This window comes from Zophobas morio, unplaced genomic scaffold, assembly GCF_036711695.1.
Source record: "Zophobas morio isolate AGI-343-1 ecotype UQ-CSIRO unplaced genomic scaffold, CSIRO_AGI_Zmor_V1 ptg000002l, whole genome shotgun sequence".
Taxonomy (NCBI): domain Eukaryota; kingdom Metazoa; phylum Arthropoda; class Insecta; order Coleoptera; family Tenebrionidae; genus Zophobas; species Zophobas morio.
The window spans coordinates 19,578,264-19,601,740 of NW_026972107.1; the positions used below are offsets into that span (position 1 = coordinate 19,578,264).

Here is a 23,477-nt window from a genome sequence, read left to right on the forward strand (position 1 = left end):
TTTCTTTTTAAAATTTATGTTGCCAAAAGTGACTAGGCTCAATGAACTGTGCCGAAATGACTCCTCAAATTATATTTGTATTAAGAATATTGTTACGAAATAAACCCATATGCCGCCCCGGTACGACGCCTATGGGTTTACGGCGATGATGAGTGAGTCATCATCGGTGACGGTGGCCGGGCGATGTTCGACTAAAGAAAAGCCTGCACGCGGAAGCTGCAATGAGTACTCCAGAAAAATCTCGATCGCGACATTTCTAGAAAAGAACGTATGGGTTTTAAATGGAGGTCAACGAGAGAGTCCAGTCAAGTTGCGCCGGAATGATTTTTGTACATAATCGTTGTGTAGTTTTATAGCCTTGTAAATTTGTGTTGCTGAGAAATAAATTGAGGTATTTATACGTAAATTCACATGACTATAGTAATGAATAATTGAAATAATTTTTTGTTAGATGTAGGAAGTTTCTAGTCACTTTGTGAAATGAAATAATAAGCAGATTTCATTTTAAGGGCCCAATATAAAAAATCTGCATAGAATTACTAATAATACGGATTTACAACATTGTGATTCAGAATGTTGCTTATATTGGTTGATTTATTTTGGTATAAATTGTCTGAACTTCAGAATTTTACAGGAGCCAATTTGTACGTCAATCTATCAAAATTTGTCCTTACTGTTCTAAGCTTTCAACCAATTAACCCAATCTCCTTCTTTTAGCAAATGTCGCCAGTGAGCAAACCGTTTCTAAAATTTATTTAATAAAGACTGATCTAAGATACATACTTAATATAGAAACTGTATCAAAGACAATTCTTGCTTCAGAATATATAAAGAATCTAGGCGGTCGTGTCAACTTTATTCCGACAGATAAAATGGTGATAAAATGATGACCAAAGAAAATTTAGGCCTAGGAATAAAAACAATACAAGTTGGAGAACCAAGTGTACGCGGGGATAATTCGCGTGCAGAACATCGCAAAACATGGGAGGATCCGTTCGGTACTCGTTCGGCTTCCGTCGATTTCTTTCGTCACGAAAAAAAATTAACTAATATATATTCAAATATCAAATTTATGTACAACCGAGGTTTTCCAGGACATTTCCAGGTTTACCCGGATTCCCAGGTCGGTGGGAACCCTGTATGAAGTCATTGTTTTTTTCTTGGTGATAGAAATGGCGATTTTTCACTTGAAGTAAAATATATCAACAAATATTTCTCGTATGCTATATTTTATAGCTCTTCTTCACGCAATTGAAGAAATGTCATCAATTATTTTCGTTTTTAGTATTTCCACTAATTGGCTTATTTCAACGACTTAAGTACGTCTGACCTGACTCTAGCAAACCACTACTCCTTTTAAGATCTATGTCTCCAGTACTTACTTTTTAAGATTCCCATAATTTCTTGCGAAGCCTGCGCCGTATTGAACTGACTCAGCAAATCCATGACCGTATAATTGTGCGAATCCCTGATCGCGGTGTTGACGCCGTGTTCCAGCAGCGTCCTCACCACCTCGACCTTGCCGCAAAGAGCGGCTTCGTGTAGAGCCGTCCCCGACTTGGTCCGCATGTTGACGTTGAAGCCAGCCCTCAACAGAACCTCCACTACGGCCCTGAAATCGACGGATTAATCGACTAAACGGCATACACCTGTGGTGATGCTTGCGAATGGCAACGCATTAGAGAACGGTGGATGAGCTGCAATATGTGGAGCGATGGCATGTGTATGCAATCTGGTTTCGCATTCGCATGGCAGCACACGCATATTGCGTACATAACACAGCGAGGGGGCGGCAAGAGGCAAGGAGAGGCCCTGTGAGCTGGTACAATGGCAAAGCCGGCGGGTTATTGCGGGATTTTGGAGAGGATCTGCCGGAATTTAAGTTCGTGTGTCGAACGCGCATTAAAATTTATTTCGCAGATTTCGAAACAAAACAACGGGTCACGGAATCGTTAAAAAAGTCGAGTGGAAGGGTGTCAGGAATAAAAAACTGCGGGCTCGTTTTTAACGAGGTAAGCATTTTGCTGGACGTAAGGATCGCCTGTTTAGCTGATCGTTGCGTTTTTTAAACAAAAAGATTGAATTTGCTTAACAAATGCAAATATTATGTCCATATTGTTGGTTTTAACGGTCGATAACATCAGACGATGAACATTATACATTGAATGTTTTGCGGATATCCATGAAAGATTAACTTTTGATACATTATGCGGTTGCTCATGTATCGTTTACCGCTGATTTGTTAAAAGAGGAAATATTAACATTAAGTGGTGCTATGCTATCGTCGCTAAGCTGGAACGATACCTCTTCTATTAGTACACTATATAGATACAGATCTACGCTTATTAAGAATAAATTTCAAAATTACTGCAAAAGTGGCATCCAAAAACAATTTATTCTACGAAGTATACTATTCCTTTATATTGTAAAGTATATTGTTGTGAAAATTGGCATCCAATTCATATTTAACCTATGATACCTCAAATCCATGGAAAATAATGGCTATTATAGTTTATTCCACCTTCGACGCCGTATTGCCAGGTAAAAATGCATCGAATTTCTGAAGAAATGGGTATTATACACGAACCTTATACACTTATTCATGAAGTCTTTGTCGTTTCGCAAGTAATGCTGTTCAAATTGTATTTTTATTTATCATAATCAACTGTATTTTTTACTTCTCGAGCGTAAGCGAACAAGGTCCACCGGGCGGCTGGCTATTTTCACGTTTTCTCGAAGTTTCATGACACCTACGGTACGAAAAAATTGGTCCCCCGGTTCCGTCTGTTTTTATTAGACAGATAAACTCCGAAACTACTGGACCGATTGTCGTCAGATTTTATATGTCCCAAAGTGCTGTTTCCATTTGAAATAACTTTATAACAATCAAATCAAGCGTATCGTCATGAAATAATTAATATAATAATAATATTGGTTCAGAAAATGTTAAAATATTATCAACGAAGTGTGCAGAAATGAAAAAACTTCATTTTTATTTTTCGCAGTAAGCACTGCTGAACTGGAAGGATCAGCTGTTCAATGCAGTGAAGTTGCGTTTTAATAATTACAGGTCAGTCGATCAAGTCCGCAGAGGGAAAAAACGCGCAATTACGTTGTTGGAATTAATGCACCTGCACTCATGCATAGGTTAGGGTGTTTCTGTGCAACAGCTTGTTTATGATACACACCTATGAGCACATATCAAGCTGACAATGACTGTGAATCACGTTCGCTAGAATGATGATCAGTGGTGGTTCATGCATCGACGGTAATTAAGGGAACGACCGATCAGGGGAGTCGTTGTTCACTTAATGCAAATTGTCTACGAGGCCCTCAGCTGACTTCCACGTCTACTGCGCCACTATTGAGAGCTTTTAACGGCAGGCTTTGCTGATTAAATATGAATGTATGGTGGGCACCAAGCAACAGTTAATGATACATTAATTAGGGTAACAATTAATTCTGATATAATAACGTAATAATCTCGGTTCCACAATCTCTAGCACATTGACGTCTCCTTTGACTTCACTGTGTTTGTTATTAATTTGCAAAAATAATGTTTATGGCTGTAACACATGGGAGAGACTCGTAAACACTCAACGTATCCCATCCAGATCGAGCTGTTGCTATCATAAAATGTGTCATTCCTCTTTTCTGAAAAAGACTGTAATATGAAACAAAAATGAAAACATTATAGAATTAAATTTCGTAATGTGTACACAACTGGCTTCTCTTTACATTAAAATCTTTAACGCGACTATTGAGGCTCAGGATACCGATTAGAACTTTTCTGATACTAAATAAGGCGTGTCTAATTTATCGGCTGATTTCTCATTTACATAGTGGCTTTTGGTTTCCGGTGATAAGAAGTAGATATATGATCCTATCAGATAAATAATGTTGAAGTTTACTGTTCCAATTTGTCCACAAAGATCTGGTTTTAATGACGCATTTAAAAAACAAAAAGAAAAATTCTCCGTCGTTTTGTGGTCTCTGACATTAATTACTTTTTTTTTATGAATCCAAGAATTAACTTTTCCACCAAATTATATAATTTTCCGAGTTTATCGTTCTGTTCTTGAGCTAGTTTCGTGGATCTTTCCATCTTAAAGGAAAAAATGGCTATTCTTTTTTCAAAAAAGTGAAGGCTAGACAACTCGTTGGGAGGCTGCAGACTGCAGTTTCGATCTTGTTGGATCTCATCAGTACAGCCCATCCCATCGAGTTGTCTAGCATTCATTGTGTTTCGCTTATGTGCTTAAGCGTAGCAACCATTGCACAAATTTCCTCACTAACAGAGATCCCATCCATATTGGATTAATCATTTAAAACACATACTTAGAAATAAAGAAGTCAAGTGAGAAGGGCTTTCGAAATCATTCTGAAATTACGGAAAGCTTTCTGCGGGGTCATTTTGGAGCGATGTTCTAAAAGTGAACCAAATGTGAGACAACTTTGCACTTTACAACGGTTCGGACGAAATTTCGAAAAAAAAGTTAAGATAAAATTCTAGGAGGGTTCAAACAATCGGATGCCTACAGTGTACTATATAGTGCATTGTAGTAACTCGAAATCCGTTCTCGTTTTTCTATTTTCCCGCCTCGTTACTTTTAACATACGCAGACAAATTATTAGTCAAGATTTATATTTACTTATTCTTAATTAATGATAAATGAGCTAGCAAATTTAAATAAAATTTAACAAAGGTTTTATGTAGTTTAAGAGCGTTCTAGAATTAAATTGAACGTTATAAAACAGCAGTGTAACATTCGATAAAAGGCAAGCAAGCTATAAATCTTTATTATAGTCGTCCTTGTTAGATATCACTTTACTTTCAAATTAGGTCAATTGTTCGTAAGGGCTTATTACCGCTTTAAAAAAAAAATCTTGAGGATGTATATTTCATGCAAGAGAATTTTATCAGCTCCCTTAAAAGTAAGTAATCAATTCGTTACGTACATAACGTTTTGTACATAAAAAACTTTGCTTAAAGCTTCTATTGTGCTAAAATGAACAAGGACATAATATGAGTTGGTTATGAATGAAACAAGTTTTTGGTTATACGAATGCCAAATATTTGTCAATTTTCAATGAACCCACTACAAACCATGTACATCTTTTGCCATCTAGGTAGGAGCACGATACTCCTAAAATATACAATATATACCAAATTTTACGACAATCGATCCAATAGTTCTGTCTAATAAAAATCTACATAGACGACAGACGAAAACGGGCGACCTACTTTTTCGTTCTCTAGGGGTCATAAAACATTGAGAAAACTTAGAAAGAGCCATTCGTCAGTTGGACCCTATTATAATGCTTCCCTAGCCTACGGAGAAGTAAAAACAGAATTAAATTCTAAAGGAAGTGAAATAACAAAAAGAAAACAAAACCAATTAAAGAAAATTAAATCGAAGATTTAAAAAACGGACATCAAATGAAATAATTTTAAATCCCTGATACGTGTTAACTTCTAAAATTTAATTTAATAATAAAAAATGTCTGCAGTCATATTTCATATCATTACTAAATAGCTTGGTTTTAAAATGTTGTAGACTAAACAAATAGATTTCCAACAAAATTGTAGATATTGACATATTTTCCAACATTTCAGTAAGAACCGTTTGACACGATGTTATATTTGGTACCAAAATTGCTTAGTTTTATTTGTAGTTTTACGTTCATTTTTATGACCAAAATTATAAGTAAAGTTAATATAAAATATTGTGACTAAATGACACACAACGAGAATTATTATTAAGTCATTTCCTTTTTCCCTATATTTAGGTATATATTTGAACTTTGTGTAAACTGTGTGATCAAACTATAGATTATTTTTGTCTGCTGGAATAAATAATTCGAAAAATTACAAAAACTAATTTTGCAAAATTTTATTATTACCTCTATTATTCTTTATTCCTATAAGTAAAAAAAAATATAGATAATACCAGACAGAATTTCCTTCTAGATAAAAATTTTTATTCCATCCAGAATTGCAAAGCTTTGCTTTCTGTAAAACACAAAAGTGATATGAGTATTCTGATCTATTATACTGTGTAATTTATGCTTTATTTATTATATTATTATGTTGTATTGATATCTCTTATTACCGTATTCTGTATTTTTTTTTTTGTATCTTTTACCATCTACATGATATTTCTAATGTGCATACAAAATCTAACAACAATCGATCCAGTAGTTTGGGAGATTATCTGTCCAATAAAAATCGACAGACATATGAAAACGGGAGACCTATTTTTTCGTATTCTTGGGGTCATGAAACGTCGATTACGATCCTTCCTAAGCTTACACTCATTAAGTAAAAATTAAATCAAAGCAGATTCATGAAACACGAGTATAGGAGTGCAATCATTTTATAAAATATAGGTAACCTTTACTACGCAAAAAGATAAGCGGACGTCATCAAATTGTTAGTGGAGATGATTAGATACATTTTGGTTAGCCTTTTACCATCTACACGGTATTCTTAAAATGCACAAAAAATTTGACTAGTTTCGGAGATCATCTGTCTGATAAAGCCGACATAGACACAAGCACGACAGACGGAAAAGGGAGACTCACTTTTTCATATACTACGGGCCATGAACCGTCGATAAAACATGAAAACAGCTACTCGCCGGATGGATTCTTTTGCAATGTTTCCTCAGATTACAGCTCGTAAAATAAAAAATTACAAATTTTATAACAATTAATTATTTTTCGTGCAAATTGAACTAGAATGAATTACTTGTGCAACTTGTGGGTAAAGTGGTATTTTTAAACCCCGACGTAAAAAGAAAACTGCTTTAATCGAGACGGTTTGTAGTTATGTTTCATGATAATCACTTCAGCCAATTGAAGATCATCAGATCATAACACAGTTGGTGTAAGAATCAACTCGACCCGCGTGAAAGTGGGGATAGAGCGTCGACCGTCGCAGCGAATCTCAACCAATCTCAAATTTTCAAGGGTTCATTGCTTTTATGTCGGCGGTTTTTTAGTCATTAACACTTGTTATAATAGCTGCAAGAAAAAAAACGTCTAAACTAGACGTTTACCCATCCTTTTTAGAATTGCATGCATGTTTATTAAGTTTTGTTCTGAAAAATAAAAAAAAACATTTTAAACATTGTTACCCATTATGAATTGTTTTCTACAGTTTGTTATTAAAATCATTCGATTTTTAAGTTATGTCTTTAATTTCATTATTTTTAATAATACGTTCCACTTGATGATGGAAAACTGTAAAATGGAATTTTAAATAAAAAAATCTTTGTATAACTGATGACCTATGATTCGTTCTTCGCATGCTGTTAATCACCTTTTTCTGTTGAAACAGATCTTCCATATTTTTGTTTAACTTGATATTATGTATGATGTTATTCACCTTTTTCTGTGGACACTGATTTTCCATATTTTCGCTTGACTTGATGTTATTAAATGAATTTTTTGATCGTCAATACAATATTCACGTAAAAATGGTGGAAGTTTGAAAAAAAATTCTTCCGCCGCCCCCACTGCTAAGACCGCTCCACATGTTCAAAAAATCAACTCACTTGTGGCCATTCCTGCTGGCCAGGTGCAAGGGCGTGTGAGGGTAGACCGTATCTGGCGCTGCCCTCCTCAGACACTGTATCAGGCTCGGGTCGGTCCTCACCAGAAGCTCCACGGTGTCCAGTCTTCCGTATTGCGCGGCCAAATCCAGGGCCGTCTCACCCCTGCAGTTCCGGATTCCCGCATCGCAGGCGTGCTCCAGGAGCAAAGAGACGACGGCAGTATGACCGTATTGTGCGGCGCAATGTAGCGCCGTTTCGTCGTCTTTGGTCTGCAAAGAATAAATCAAAATAAGAAAACCTCAACTATCGGCAAGTCAGTTAATTGAATATAACGAGCAAAGTTTGGGGAAAAGAAAAGAGCGTTCTCCGGTCGAGTTTAGTTTTAAATTTTAAATAGGCAAAGCTGTCTGTCGACGGCAGCTACGCCTCGAGCCGGTGGCATCCAAATTAAGCGTCGGTCCAACGAACACGGCGTGGAATTGAAAAGATCAGGGTGAGTTGGCATTCGCGAGGAGTTTTACAATAACAGAGTGACAAACACGATTCCGTCTCGTCACCGAAATACAAAAAAGGACGTCCGACGGAATTATACAGTAGCTTTAAAATATGTATCGTTGGAAGATCAAGAGAGCGGTAGTCGATATTTGGAGATTCTTGTAAGTCGTAATACTGGCAATAAATTTAATAGGAAGCGCCGAACAATTAACGACTATTACTTTTTTTAGAATTTATGCGTGTTCGTCACCACACTTATAATTAGATTGATTACAGTATTCTGAACCAAATATAGACACTGTTGTGATTGGGAAAGTCAAGTTTTAGTCTTTCCTAGAATCCTAGAGTTTTCCGAATTCTATAGTCAGTCGTTGATCTATCTAGATTGAAAATAATCTGCAAAGTTCTGTAACGTGTTGACAAAGTTCAAGTGTTCCTAGGCTAAAATCCAAAAGGATCTACAGTAAAATGATAACTTGCAGTAACATCCCAAGTAATATATGTACATAAAAAAAATTGAAATTTAGTTATAAATAATTTATATCACTGCTATTATCAAAATAATATTACATAAATATAGCCTGTTCCTTATTCATTCAAGGTCATTGTACACATTTGCAAAATACGTTAACATAAAACAGGAATTAGTTTTTTGCCTTCGTCCTGCGTGCGTGTCATAGAGAAACAATTCTTGCTATTTCTTGTCGACTTTAGCGTAGCGACGGAACCGAGATGTAATTTAGCACTTAAAGTCGGCGATTCTACAGGTTTCTGTCTGTTAAAAACGTAGAAACAACAACGGGGATTTCTATTACCGTGTTCATTAGTACTTAGTCAAATTTAATGATCAAAAAAAGTTCTAAACTTGACCTACTTTTTTAGTTGTCTATGAAATAAAAAAAATCGCTCCTCCTTGAATCAGAAATTCCCTATAAAAAATTGGTTACTTGGACAGAACGTCCCTCGCACTTAATGTCGAACAAATGCAACTTTTTCAAAAAAACAAATTTTAATTTGCGATTTTTTTTAAATAACCGCTACCTACATATAAGTGTGACGTAAATAACAGGCCCCGCAATCCCCCGCCGCGGAGGCGCAAATTCCAAAGGAAGTGTGAGCAGACAACCAACGGGAAAAATGTACTCTCATTATATGCTTTACTTCGACTGTTTATGTTTATACGAAAAAATTCGACTATTAAGTACGTGCGGACAACCAAGCATCAGCGGCGGCAGATCAAAGTCTGCATTTTTGTTAAAAGAGAAAGAAACTTGATTAATTTTGTCTCCTCAAAATAGAGAAGAGGACTAGTTAATTAATTAAGCTAAAATGTACCAAAGGGTTCGAAAAATATGTTGAGTGACTAGGTGTTTTTATAATAATTATTTTATTACTATTAAATATATTCTTACACTTTCGAGAAAATTGTGTAAACTATTTTTAATTTGATCAATAAAAAATTCCTTTGTAAAGCGGGCGCTCAATTACAAATTCCACGAGACTCGCTTGTCGAACTTTGCCAAAGTGCGCAATAATTTTAACACATAAATAGTTTAACTTCTGTAATAAATTCCCTTGGTATTTTCATTTTAATAACTGAGATAATAATTCTCAAATATTCTGAAATCTTGTATATGTGTTATCTATGGTAGACGCCTAAGATCGCAAAGCATCTACGTAACTTCATTAAGATTAAATTATCATTTTCAGTCTTAAAGCTTGCTTTATTTTCGTCATTAAAACATAGTGTTCCCCACTGTGTTTTCTCATGTCTTAGACTCGAACCTAAAGCTTTTCTAAGATCTGCTTAGTCCGTTTTTTATCTTCTAATTGTGTTATTGTTCTTTTTTGATACCTTCTTCATTTCATTTTTCTAAGGAAAAAATTAATGAGCCTAATACCGAAAAAACAGAACACTTTTTACACTAAGTTCTGAAAGCTTCAGAAAAAAAAAACAGAATAAAGACCATTTGAGCGGAAGGACCGTATGTTTAAAAACCACTTAACCGCTTGTTAAACAAAGATTTTTATTTTATTGAAACTATTGTAAAAATAACAAAATCTAGATTTATCGATTATAATTGTGATGTTATCTATCGACACTATTTAATACCAAATAGTATATAAGTATTTAATTATCTCATAGTTCTGACAGCCCACCCAAAAATTAGATTGTCTCAGTATTTCATGTAAAAATTATTTCATCTTTACAAAATACTTCGATAAGATATATGTATTATCCAAGAGAATAAAACAAATTAGTCAAAAACTCAAAAATAAGATTCGACAGATCTTTTTTCACACAAGCTGAATATAGTAGAGCTTAAAAATTCAGATTTTTTTTTAGCATAACTAACAATAGAAAACATCAAAAATGTTAATAAAAGTTTTAGCACAAATGGTTTTGTAATTCGTAACGTTGCAGTGTTTCTTTTTAATTTTGAGTACAGGACATAGTCTCAATCGTGTGATATTGAAAAAAGATGGCATGTCCGATTTTGCTTGAGCGCTACTGTATATTATATTATAATATAGTATAATAAACAATAATCCAAAAAACTAGTCTAAAGTTATTAAGATAGAACTTCCCTCTACTAATATTAATTTAAGAGTCACAGTTTAAGAAACAAAAAAGGGCCATGGGCGTATCGACTGCGTGACTGTCGGGAATGGTGTCTAAAAGGTTATTATACAATATGGATTTTTTGGGAAAATCTGGATATCTAGAGTGGATTCACAAACCGCAAGTATAGGAATATGTCATTTTATAAAATTTATGTGACGTCGACTAAAAAAATTTTGGGGATAACGTCATCATGGTGGTGGAGATGATTAGCCAAATTTTAGTTAGCATTTAACCATCTACATAGTATTCCTAATATACATATAAAATTTGACAACAATCGGTTCGGTAGTTTCGGAGATTACTTGTCTAATAAAAAGGGAAACAGATACCTGACAGACAGACAGACAGGCGGAAACGGGAGATTACTTTTTTCGTAGTCTAGAGGTCATGACACGTCGAGAAAATGGCAATTCGACCGATGGAGTCCATTACTATACTTTCTTAGCTTACGCTCGAGAAATTTTGAAAAGAAATTGAGCGGACGTCAACAAATTGTTTGTGGAGATAGTTAGCCAAATTTTGGTTGGCATTTTATTCCAAATATGTATACAAAATTTGACAACAATCGCTCCAGTAGTCTCTGTCTAATAAAAATGGAAATGGGAGACCTATTTTTTCGTAGAACACGGGTTAAGGAACGTCGAGAAAACATGAAAGTAGCCAATTGCACGACAGATTCTATTACAATACTTCCTTAGCTTACGCACGCGAAGTAAAAATAAAATAAGCGAGCATATATTTAATTTCAGTGTTCAAGCATAAAAAATTCATTGGGTGTGTTAATAAAGCATTAACAGAAATTATTAATTGATGTTTATAACAGGGTTATTTTTGATCAAAGTAAAAAAACAGTAAAAAAAGGGGATACCAATGGGTCTAGGAATTGTAGACAAACATTCATCCTTCCAAGATTTTGAAAAAAATTTTGAAATGGTTTTGCTAAACAACTAAATAATTAAATTATTGGAAAAACATAATATCCCCATTCCACAACAATATGACTTCCAAAAAGGTACCATCGATGCTTTATTATCATTATTAAATATGTCAAAAAAGTTTTGAACAGAAGCAGCTGTACTGCATTGAAAACAGTACATAACGGTATAAGCAAAATGGAATCTTTTTTTGTGACAAATGATCACTTGATCAGGTTAGCCAAAATGGCAAAACTACACGAAAAGTCGTACAGGAACAGATAATTAATAGAGCAAAATGAAAACATATATAAAGCGTTTGATTAAGAAATAACAACTTGGGTACCTACATTTATACAAAACTCACTTGACATACATCTTGTAAAACTAAAATAATAATAATATTAATAATAATAATAATAATAAAACTTTTATGACTTAAGCGGCTGAAGCCAAAACAACCCATAAGTCAAACTGGCTATTGTAAGTTTTATGGATTATTGTCCATTGTTGCTATAATCAGGCGCGGATCCAGGGGGGGGGGCAATGGGTGCAATTGCCCCCCCCCCCCCTGACACACGACCGAGGTACTTTATTTTGAACAATTTCAAAATTTTGAAATTATGTTTGATTTTGTAAATACAGTACAACCTCTATAATCCAAACTCACGATTATTTCAACATCCAGTAATCCGAACAGAAACTATTTGAAGTCGATGCCTCTTTAATCCGAACAAAAACTCTGCAATCTGAACTGAACTTGAAAACATGCATCTACTTCCAAAAACGACGCAAGATCTTTTCGCATATTTATGTTGTATGGAATATTTTGAAATTTTTAAAAATTGCGATATTTCAAAGCACTGAATTAATTAACTAATTCTGGAAAAACGGATGAAGTTATCGGAAACCCAAAATCTACAAAGAGAAAGTATTTGGTTAAACTTCGAAAATCGTCGAAAATGGGTTGAAATTTGCATGAGAAATATTTCATTTTTGAAAAAAATTCCTAAAAATTCTGAAAAAATTCAGGGATATATATCCCGACGTGCTGATTCCAAAAATATACCATTTTCATGGTAACGGAGCAATATCTTCGGAAAATTCGCTGTGAAATTTGAGTTTTTCGAAATTTTTAAAAATTGCGAAATTTCAACTGGACGATTCTGGAAAAATGGTTTAAGTTATCGAAGAAATGAAGCCAGAAGTGACTTTTGCGGTTCAAAATCTACAAGAAAATATATTTAGTTAAATTTTGAAAATCGTCAAGAATGGGTCGAAATTTGCATAATGGAGGTAATACGAATACATAATGAAAAATTTCATTTTTGAAAAATTCATCTAAAAATTCTGAAAAATTTCAGGGTATAGATACCGGGGTGTTTATTCCAAAAAGATAGCGTGTTTATGGTCACGGAGTAATATTTTTTTAGAATGTATTTATTATCCATTGTTTTCAGTTCTTTAATTTTTGTTTAATAAAATTTAGGTTTAATTCTTGAAGTTTGTTTTCAGTTGTGTGTGAAGTTGTTATTCAATTCCCTTTCAGATTTTTGGGAAAATTGCTAATCCGAACAAATCATTAATCCGAACACACCTTTTTCCGAATTAATTAGGATTATCGAGGTTTTACTGTACGCTATCCGTGTAATGAAAAGAACCAAATGTCACCCATGTTATGTGAAAAAGAGTATACTAGCTAAAATTTTATAATTTTTTTTGTTTAGAACGAATTTCTGGTAGATAGGTAAAATCGCACAAAAATTGCCCCCCCCCTGAACGAAATCCTGTATCCGCGCCTGGCCATAATGGACCTGTAAAGTTTTACTAGGTATATGTGAACTGAGTTAAGTTATACAATAGCCAGTTTGGCTTATAAGATTGCTTTGGTTTAAGCCGTTTAAGTCATAAAAGTTTTATAAGGTGTATGCTAAGTGAGTTTTGTATACCACTAAACTGGAAGAGTAAAAAAAGTGCAATTAGTGTCAGTAAACTCTTTCATTCTAACCTTAACCCAGGCGAAATTAAAAAAAAATCGTTTGTCAAATTACGAAAATAAATGTCCATTCTGGAACTTTTTGAACACCTCGTTTATATTATGACGGGAAAAAATAATCACTTTAAATAAGTTTAACAAACGTTTTAGCTCGTGTGCGGGATATTGGTTACGTGAAACACGTGGCAAATATTGCATGGCCATTTTTATAAAGTAATTGTGATTAAAAATCAAGGCCGATTCATAAACTGTAAGTATAGGACTATTTTATTTTATAAAATTTAAATAGTATTTACTAAGTAAAATGTTGACGGGCAAAGTAGAGAAACCCTGAAAGGATGGACAATAGTTTCTTTTCTTACGTTCGCAAATTAAAAAGGAACTACAATAAATAGTGCACATACAAGAATTATTGTCTTAAAGACATAATGGAAATAATATTTCAACATTTTTCACGAATCTTTATATAATTTTTGGTGTTTTTCACATTTTTGACACGCATAACCGGAAAACCAAAGTAAATAACACAAGTTGCAGTCAAATTTTTACAAAATTCTATTCCTGAAAGCCAAGTAAATATTCATTTCCTTAATTGACAATCAAAGATCACGTATAAAAGACGAATTAAAATTGATATATTTTGACGATTACATCGTAGACTCCGCCGGTGCAGCTAATCTCCTAACAAAACCTTTTAAAAGGCAGCGTTTCACAAAGCAGATTCAGTCTCAATTTAAAATATTTATCTTGAAACAAAGTCGCTAGTATTTCGTTGTGACGGCGTCAAATCCGCGAGCTTTGTCACTTCCCCAACTAATCCTTTCATGCGGCAGCTTTGGTCTGGAATCGAATAATGTCTGGATGGGCACTTGTGCCGGCAATTCGGACGGTAATTAAGATAGTGGATGACGCGACATTGACAGTCGAAAGGTCGTTCAAGTGGCCAACGTGAAAGGGATCACCGGACCATTATACGGCCCGATGGTGATTAATCTGCACAAACGGACCCTTGCGCTGCCAATCACGTCGATTGCTTGTTTGACTTGCTCCGGCAATTCACTTGATTTACGCTCACGACATGAAACTTATTACGACGATTTCCCGCTTACAAGGGAAAAGCGACAGTTTCGGTACAGCCGATCGACGACTGATGATTAATATTCATCAATGCAATGTTAGTGAGAATGCTGCTGGAAAAGCCGGCAGCCCGTTTCCTTTTTTGTGTTGGCTGCTGTTAATTAATGCAATAAAAATGTGCTATTTAGACGTGGGCAAAAATAGAGCAAGTTTGCGGTTTCACGAATAGAACCAACACTCAACAAACAACTTTTGCTTATGTACAACTGTATACACTGCAAGATTTTGCTTTAATTGATACAAGATATCCCAATTTTAAACAACAAAAAATCCAAACGGTTAATATTTTCATTGAAATCACTTCAGGAGTATTACGATTATTACCATCGAGTTAAAATGTTTATTAATCGTTCACGCAGATTGATTGTTAAAAAAAATGGGGTAAAGTTTGACAAAAGATATATAGTGTGTTTATGACTTTTATTTCGTAGGCATTTTAGATTAGGTCCCTCATAAAATTAAATAAACGCAAGCAATGGCATGCTACCAACAGGAGAAGGTCTTGTCAGGGAAACGGATTTACTGTCCCTACTGTAAAAATTATGACAAGTTGAGTATATCTTTCGTTAAACTTTACTTCAATTACGAGATATGCAACTACATATAGTTGTTCCTATCTGTTCAAATATGTGAGGGAAAAGTTATCAAGGAAACGACTCATTCTCAAAACATCGAAACAATTTTACCTGATGATAATAAAAATTTTCGTTGCAAACACTTACACTGTAAACACATTAGATCATTAAGAGGAAGTTATGATTTCCGCATTAGTATAGCCTAGATATTTATATCTTTTAGATGGTACTATTATTAATGATCTAGGGAAAATTTTCAAAAAAAAAAAAAAAATGTTCAATTGATAGCATGTAATTTTTAAGGAATGTTTTCAGTTTAAATTAAAACGGATGTCGTATGCCACATAATTATGAACTTAGCAGGAATCTTTTCATTTCTAGACTACAGTGGTAAAAGAATTAAAGTTGGTTTAGCACGTGTGGAGTATGCCGAAGATAACAAGGAAAATTTTTAGCGTAGTCAACAAGATGATGTATGAGTAAAGTTGCGATTTAAGGGTTGTTTCCAACTCATAATGGCTTTATAACACAGTAAAAAACTGTATCAGATACAATAGCATACAACAGTTTTTAGTTCCATAAATATTAAGCACGACAATTTCTTTACCGGTTTCTGAGTCTCACATCAAAGTTGGTCAAACTTCTTTTACTTTTTTTGTTTTATAAAAAAAAGTGAAACTTTTTTTACTACATGTTAAAGAAAACTATTCACGGGGTTTCTCTCTAAATCCATAGATGTTACCTTTCTATTATGGTTAAAAATATTTTTGCTCTAATGCTAAAACTAGCTGGTTTTTATCAGGTGAGCGTTCGAAATAATGCTAATCTTTGCATTTCTGAGGTTGTTTGCTTCACAAACTACGGTTGAAAATGGAGAAAATCATTACTTTTAAGATTTGAGACATCTTAATGAATGCATGAATTAATTAATTAATTAAGTTCACCTGAAGATTGTTTTTCATTTACCTGTTTTAAAGAGTTCAGTATATTAATGAAGAATATTCGTTCTGGTTATGGATTGACGAAAAGAGAAAAGCGATAATCCAAATTCCTATTTAACTTTAACACGTCATACAGTTTTACGTATGGACTTATGAGTGTTATTTAACTAACTAGAAATGCAGTTAGGATATAAATAAATCGAAAGTCAAAGTGGTACCACATCTTCAAACACGGCTTTTTCGAAAAATTATAAAATTGAACTTTGCAAATTTTATTTTTTAAAAATAAACCTTAAAAGTTAAAATAAAAATATGCATGCGCTGTTAAAATACAGGCACAGGAGCATGCCATGTGAATTTCAAGTGAGTTTTTCTGTAACAAAATTTTGAGATGACGTTATCAGTTTCTTTGGGAGAGTAAATGGATACATTTTGACTATGGATTCACCATACTTACGACAACCACAACATGGTTGCAAGATTTCAGAGCATTCGGTTTTGTAATTTCAAATTAAGTTGTAAAATGTTGTTATACAAATGTGATTTTTTTTTTAAGATCTGCATGTCTAGGGTAACACCTTAACACGGATTCATAAACTGAAAAAATTGTAAGATGACATCATCATTCGGGAGGTGTGGAGGCGTATAAATTTTGAATAACTATTTACTATGCCTAAGATCACCTTAAAATATTTGCAAGATTTCATAGAATTCAGTTCTGCAATTTCAAAGTTAAATTGCAAAATATTTTTGATTTTTTTCCTAAATTATGGATGTTTAGGGTAAAAACTCAACACGGATTCATAAGCCGTATCTTATTTTATAAAATTTAAATAATATTTACTACTGTAAATTTTAGAGATGACGTCATCCCATTGCCGGTGGGGATTATTCGTCAATTTTTGGTTAGTGTTTTATCATCTACACTTTCTACACGATATTTCTAACATACATATAAAATTTGATAACAATTGGTGCGGTAGTTCCGCAAATTATCTGTCTAATAAAAATTGACACAGACAGACAGACTTTTTCGGACTCTAGGGGTCATGAAACGCCGAGGAAACCTGAAAACAGCAATTCGTCCGATAGGCCCTATTACAATACTTTCTTAGCTTACGCTCATGAAATAAAAATGATTTTTTAATCCAATTATTTTTCAGTTTCGATTCAGTCTACTGGTTTTAATTTTCTTTTAAATACGTAGGCTCACGTTTAGTAAGCAAATTAAAATTAATAAATTTTTAAATATTTGATGGACTATTTGATAACGTAATCCATTAATCGTACGATTGAGTTAACAAAGCTTTTATTAAACGCATTTTAATGTTATTCGAAATAGAAACCTTAAAAGATAGGACGCCTTTCAATTTGAATAAAGTTGCGCCTCCTTGTGGGCATTAATAATTCGTTGAGAGAGCTGACGCATTAAGAAACAAAGAGCAAAGCTTGGTTATTTTAATAAATTAAATTTTGTTAATTGCACAATAACAGTGCGATCGAAAAACTAATTAAGAAAATTTTGTAAGTCTACTACTTGCAGTTGTTTTCCATATGAAAGCTGCAAACTCTTTCTGCATAGTTTAACGTGCAAAATTAATATTTTCATTAATAATTATATAAGGCCAATGCGTTTGATTTTTATAGTATGTAGGGTATTTCACTTAAAACAATTTTCGATGGTACATAACTTTTGAAAGTCTTAATTTTTTAGTTTATGTTTATTGAATCAAATTCAAAAAAAGTTCACGTAAAAATGTAGTAGGTACATGCGGAAATTAGAATTAGCATTTTTCCTTAATACTTTAATAACACTAGTTTTTCTAAATTAACAAATCACTTTTCGTTATTCCTATAATCTCAGAAACTGCTAAAGAATTCGGAGATATCAAAAAAAGAACGATCATTAAATAATCTAAGATAATTAAAGATCAACTTTTTCCAAACTTGTCATAATGTTGTTTTTGTTTAACGTGGTGTGGCTTCGATTTCGCTGCAAGAACTTGACCAAACGTGTGATTCCAATATTTATTATACACTGAACTTTTACTTTTTACTCGACACTGCTCTGGTACCCGTGAAATTCACCGGAAATTTCTTGCATAAATTTGCAATCATCTTCCTTTGCTGGTGTATTGACTCGTAAAAAATCATTTTACCTTCCACACTTGGGGCTGGTTATATCACCACTTCACGCTGACGTGAGATGCATGATCTTTTTTCTTTGATTCCAATCTAAAATTTTCGGGATTACCGCTAAAAATAACAATTTTTCAGATGGTTCTCTGCTATTCACGCTGCCTAAATTAACGTTTTTCTTCATCCATATCATTACCATGAGCCGTAATTGCATAATAGCCATAATAATACATTAATAGCCCATAATTACGACGATAATTTTAACTCGTTTAAAGCTTATTATTTTTAATTATGTAAATACACAAAATGGGCGACAGAACAATTTGTAAAGAATAATTTTGTTTTCGTTATACAACAAAAAAAAAACTGTAACATGAAAAAATGCATCTCGCAACCCTACATAATTGTTTGTGGCACTATAATGTGCAAAATTATACTTTGGTGCATAATAATGTAGTTTCTTTCACCAGGTGTTTGCCTAGACAAAAAATCATTCGTGTTACACGTTTTTTAACAACTGCATTTTCATGTTCAAGTATTTTTTTTTAAGCAAAAATCGCATTTTGCATGTTTGTCTTAAACGAAGAAATGTGGACTTTGTTTTGTCAGTTGTATAAAAAAAAAATCAAAGTTGTCATTTTGGTGCCGACTGTGACTACTAACTGAGCTCATAAATGTTCTACACACAAACATTGATTGATGATATTTAAAAATACATATTTCTAAATCTATAAACTATTTAAATCCCTCCAAAAAATCTGAAAGTAATTAGGTATCGTTTTATAAGTATTTTTTGTATACATACTTCTAAAAATATAACCGAGACAAAATTGTAATTATTATCTAAAAAAAGTCACTTCGCAGTCGGTAGGATTCGAACCTACGCTCCCAGAGGGAATCTGATTTCTAGTCAGACGCCTTAACCGCTCGGCCACGACTGCTCTTGCTGTGCTTTTCCACTGCATCATCCACCTCAAAACAGCCGTTCTACTTTTAAAACTACTTACCGTCAAGTTCACATTACAAATCGATGGCCCGCTCAGCAGTAACCTAACGATATCGACATTTCCAGACCAAGCTGCTAGATGCAACGGCGACGACCCCTTGACATCAACGATGTTCGCCGATGCATCGTGTTCGAGCAAGAGTCTGACGATTTCTCTAAAAAACTAGAATTATGAAAGTGGCTCCTTTTAAACTTCATTGACTACCTGTGGCCATTCAGAGCGGCGTGATGCAATGCAGAATACCCGCTGCTGTCTTGCACGTTCGCCCCAGGCCCTCTTCGCAAACTGGAACAAACGATATTACACATTTTTTTTATTTTTGGTCACTGTACCAATATATTATTTATTAAAATGAAGCACTACGAAACTTCCATCAACATCAGATTTCTACTTTGTTTAATGAAAGTGTTATTAAATTTAATTAAAGCTCAATCGTCGATTTATATTTTAATAATATGAAAACAATTTAACACAAAATTTTCAGTATGTAAAAATCGGTCATAATTTTTTGGTAAATTAAATTCTTGACTTTTAGCAAACTCAACTCTGCATTGGGACTGCTACTATTTATAGTGAGGCAGGAAAAATTACGATCAAAAGAAGCTTTCATTCCCTCACGCATGAAGCCACCACGGGTGAATACATCGTACGATTTAGATCAGTCTAGAGGAACCCACACTGGAATTTGTAAACCTCTGCTATATACTCTTTGCTTGTATTCGACGTCGCATCACAGCTAAGTTTGAACCTTGGTCGACGTAGTAATGATTCCTAAGAAACAAGTACCCAGCGTAAAATCTAAAATTTTTACTCCTTTAAGAGTCTCATCTTTAAAGTGGGAGAACGAAACATATCTATCCGATGAGTCCTGATAGCCTCGAGGCTTCCTTGTGGAACTTTTTGAAATCGTGGTTCGTAATTTAGGCAAAAAATATAACGTACTAGGTGTGCGAGGCTATGCATTCACGTCAATCACCCCATAAAACTATGTCACAAAGATCACCCTACTCTTTCGTCTCCTAGGGTTGAAGTGCTATGTGGATTATGTTAGCTCAAAACTTTCCAAGCAAGTTTGTCCAGTTCGAAGGGTCGGATTTTGAATCAGCCTTTATTGTGCCAATGTGGGAGCTGAAACTACTCCATACTCGGCTCTACATCCGTTAATGGACTCGAGAGTATTATAGTAGGGTTTTTTAATGTTTGATGGAGCCAAATTATACGTACTGGATTGATTCCTCTTCGGACGATTTTGAAAATGTTCCTCCAAACATTCGTTGAATTTGAGTACGAATTACTGAAAAGCCAATATCAGCTAATTATTGTGAAAATTCCCTTGGTTGCATATCTTGAATCATCTGACTGCGATCATGATTTTAAAATAAGTTTCTGCAACGAAAAGTAATTTTTCTGCGCCGTCACACTTCTTCTGGGGTGAATCTCAACATTTAAAATTTGTTTTTTTTTTTTTCATTTTCCATCGACACTTCTTCGGATGGTTATGTTTGGTCGGACAGACACCTGGACCTTCTAAAGTATGGAAACGCGAAAAGTCCCTGAAGTCGCTCGAGATAAAAAAAATGCCCACACCAACTGATAAGTTGAAAGATTTTAGTTTGTTTGTGTGACTAATAGTTCCATGAATCACATTATAACTAATCGTTTTCAAGAATTTTTTTATTATATCTCGTTCATTAGCTGGACGTTACAATAGTTTCAGTTTATCAATGGTTATCTTGACTCACTAGTTAATGACTCTCGTTTCTGAACAATAAACAAAATATGTATTTGAATATAAAACAAGGTATACAATTTCGTGTAAACACCACCATCAGTTGTTGCAAGAATAATTCATTGTTAACTGGGGATTATTGTAACTTTAGTCTTCTGATGATTTGTCTTTATATCTTAAAGAACATTGTTTTCCTGAAATAACCTGAGTGATGCCCAATATCACAATTAAAACCGATTTACAGTTTTTTTCAGTCGATTATTAATAATTTTATAATCAAATTTAAGCTCTCTATTATTAACCCGGCGCTATTTAACCCTTTCTACGTGTCGAAGCACGATGCATAAGGAAAGTCTAACGTCGTCTCGTAGCTGTTATACGTTTTTATCAGTTGAGGTGGTTTTATTTTTTCGAAAGTTTGTGCTTTAAATTCTTTCAAAGTACACCTAGAATGCATTAGTGAGGTTAAAATCTTCTGTAAGTGCATTTACTCTTTCTCTTTTTAGAAGTAAATACACATCCTGCTCAATATTTACTGATAATTTTCTTTTAATTTTATTACCAGTTGCGTCAATCACATTGTCTCTCATATATCTAAATTACCAACTTATTTTTAAAGACGAAGCCAAGACTAATTTGTAGGCCGATTTGATCTTTCTTGACTACTTCTTCTTATGGCGCCGTTCATCGTACAGTGCTGTCGTTCATTACTCCATTCTGATACATACTAGTGTTGCATACATTTTGTTATTCATAGAAGACACCCACGAATTGATGTGAATTCCGAACTTTCTTAGGTATCTTAACACTTGGATTTTTTGTTAGTTTTAAAGGAATTTTTCTGGGCAAGGTACATCTCACTAGCTTACTTCAATTATTATTACAATTACGTCACAAGCTAAAACAACACAAGAATTCTTCGCTTACTGAAAATAGAACAACATATAGATATTTTGTAATTATTGGAACAAGGTTCCTTTTCGCTACTTGGCGGAGTAGAGCTAGTCCGAAAAAAACGTAAGATGGCCTCGACGCCCGACATCGACATAATTGCCGTAGTATGTTGCACTGCCCCCGAATACTCTACTCTTTCTCTCTAGCTGTTTTGTATGTTTACAAGCTCTTATGAAAATGATCCACTAGAAGTTGAGGATAACGATGATAAACTCAAGCATTACACAACAAGATACAATAGAACTATCGATGCATTCTTCTCGAGATATTTGAACAAAATGTAATCTCAGACAAATGTATTGTTACCAAATAAACCCATACGCCGCCCCGGTACGACTCCTATGGGTTCTACTATGTATGGCGATGATGACTCATTGTCGGTGAGGGCGGCTGGAGAAAAGCCTGGAAGCGGAAGTCGCGAATAGGTGCTCCAGACAAGTCTAGAAGCGGTGACGGATGCGTTTCGAGAAGGACGGCGCGCGGCTGGTTAAATGGAAACCACCGTCGGGAAGAGCCAGTGTAGTCCAGACAATGGGAGAAGTTGAGTCAAGACAGAGTCCAGCCAAGTTGCGCCGGAGTTATTTTGTACATAAGTTAGTCGTGCACATTTGAGTCAGTATGAAATAAATTGTTGAGTTTTACCCACCTAGATTTTAAATACATTATCATACTTCAGTTATTATAAAGTACTAATTTCTATGATTGAATGTACAGATTGAGTTTATAATTACAGTTATTAATTTTTATAATACTAATTAATACTAAAATGTTTATTTCCTTTTATAATGACAATGTTATTACCGTTCCTTCATTTATTTTATTGTACTATTTCATAAATTATATACAAGCGCAACTTCGTTCCATACGGATGTCCATGACGCCCCACATCTTTTTTTTTATTTAAACTATGTAAATACCGACAAGCTTTAGAGCAGAAATTTTGGGTATAAATATTTTACGGCACGCAAAAGCCAAAAACACACTTTTAACATATATATTTGTTTTTATCATTTATTACGTGCGTAACGTGACTAAACAGCAAATTAGTAGTCATGCCAAGAACTATTTTATGTATCGTACTATAATAAATTATAATTTTTAAAGTAAAAAACAAACAGCAGTTTTTAAAGTTACTTATTTATTCCAAGACTATCCTTCTTTTCAGAAAGTTTTTTGCAAAAAATTAAATTTGATAATTCGAATATCATTTTAGTTGATTTAAAGAGCAAACAGGACACTGCTTTGCTGTGAAGAGATTTTCATACTTCAGATTAATGACAGAAAAATTCAATCTTGAAGAAAATAATGTCTAACCTTAAGACACATATAGACCAACGACCACATTACATCTTGTTCCACTAATACAAAATGAAAAAAATATGAAAGTAGCCATTCGTCCAATGAA

At 34.0% G+C, this 23,477-nt stretch overlaps 1 protein-coding gene and 1 non-coding gene across 5 annotated transcripts in view; both read right to left on the reverse strand.

The window, feature by feature from the left end:
* Nucleotides 1-23,477, reverse strand: part of LOC135129906 (ankyrin repeat and sterile alpha motif domain-containing protein 1B) — a 49,297-nt gene that overhangs the window by 15,493 nt on the left and 10,327 nt on the right. For all 4 annotated transcript variants that reach the window (XM_064057187.1, XM_064057181.1, XM_064057175.1 and 1 more), the window contains exons 2-5: nt 19,594-19,674; nt 19,390-19,543; nt 7,560-7,828; nt 1,383-1,612 (exon numbers count right to left, since the gene is read on the reverse strand). In XM_064057187.1, the coding sequence (XP_063913257.1) occupies nt 1,383-1,612; nt 7,560-7,828; nt 19,390-19,543; nt 19,594-19,674 (734 nt within the window). The remainder of the gene's footprint in view (nt 1-1,382; nt 1,613-7,559; nt 7,829-19,389; nt 19,544-19,593; nt 19,675-23,477) is intronic.
* On the reverse strand, nt 19,242-19,323 carry Trnas-aga (transfer RNA serine (anticodon AGA)). The gene has a single exon. It is a non-coding gene; the product is annotated as a tRNA-Ser (tRNA).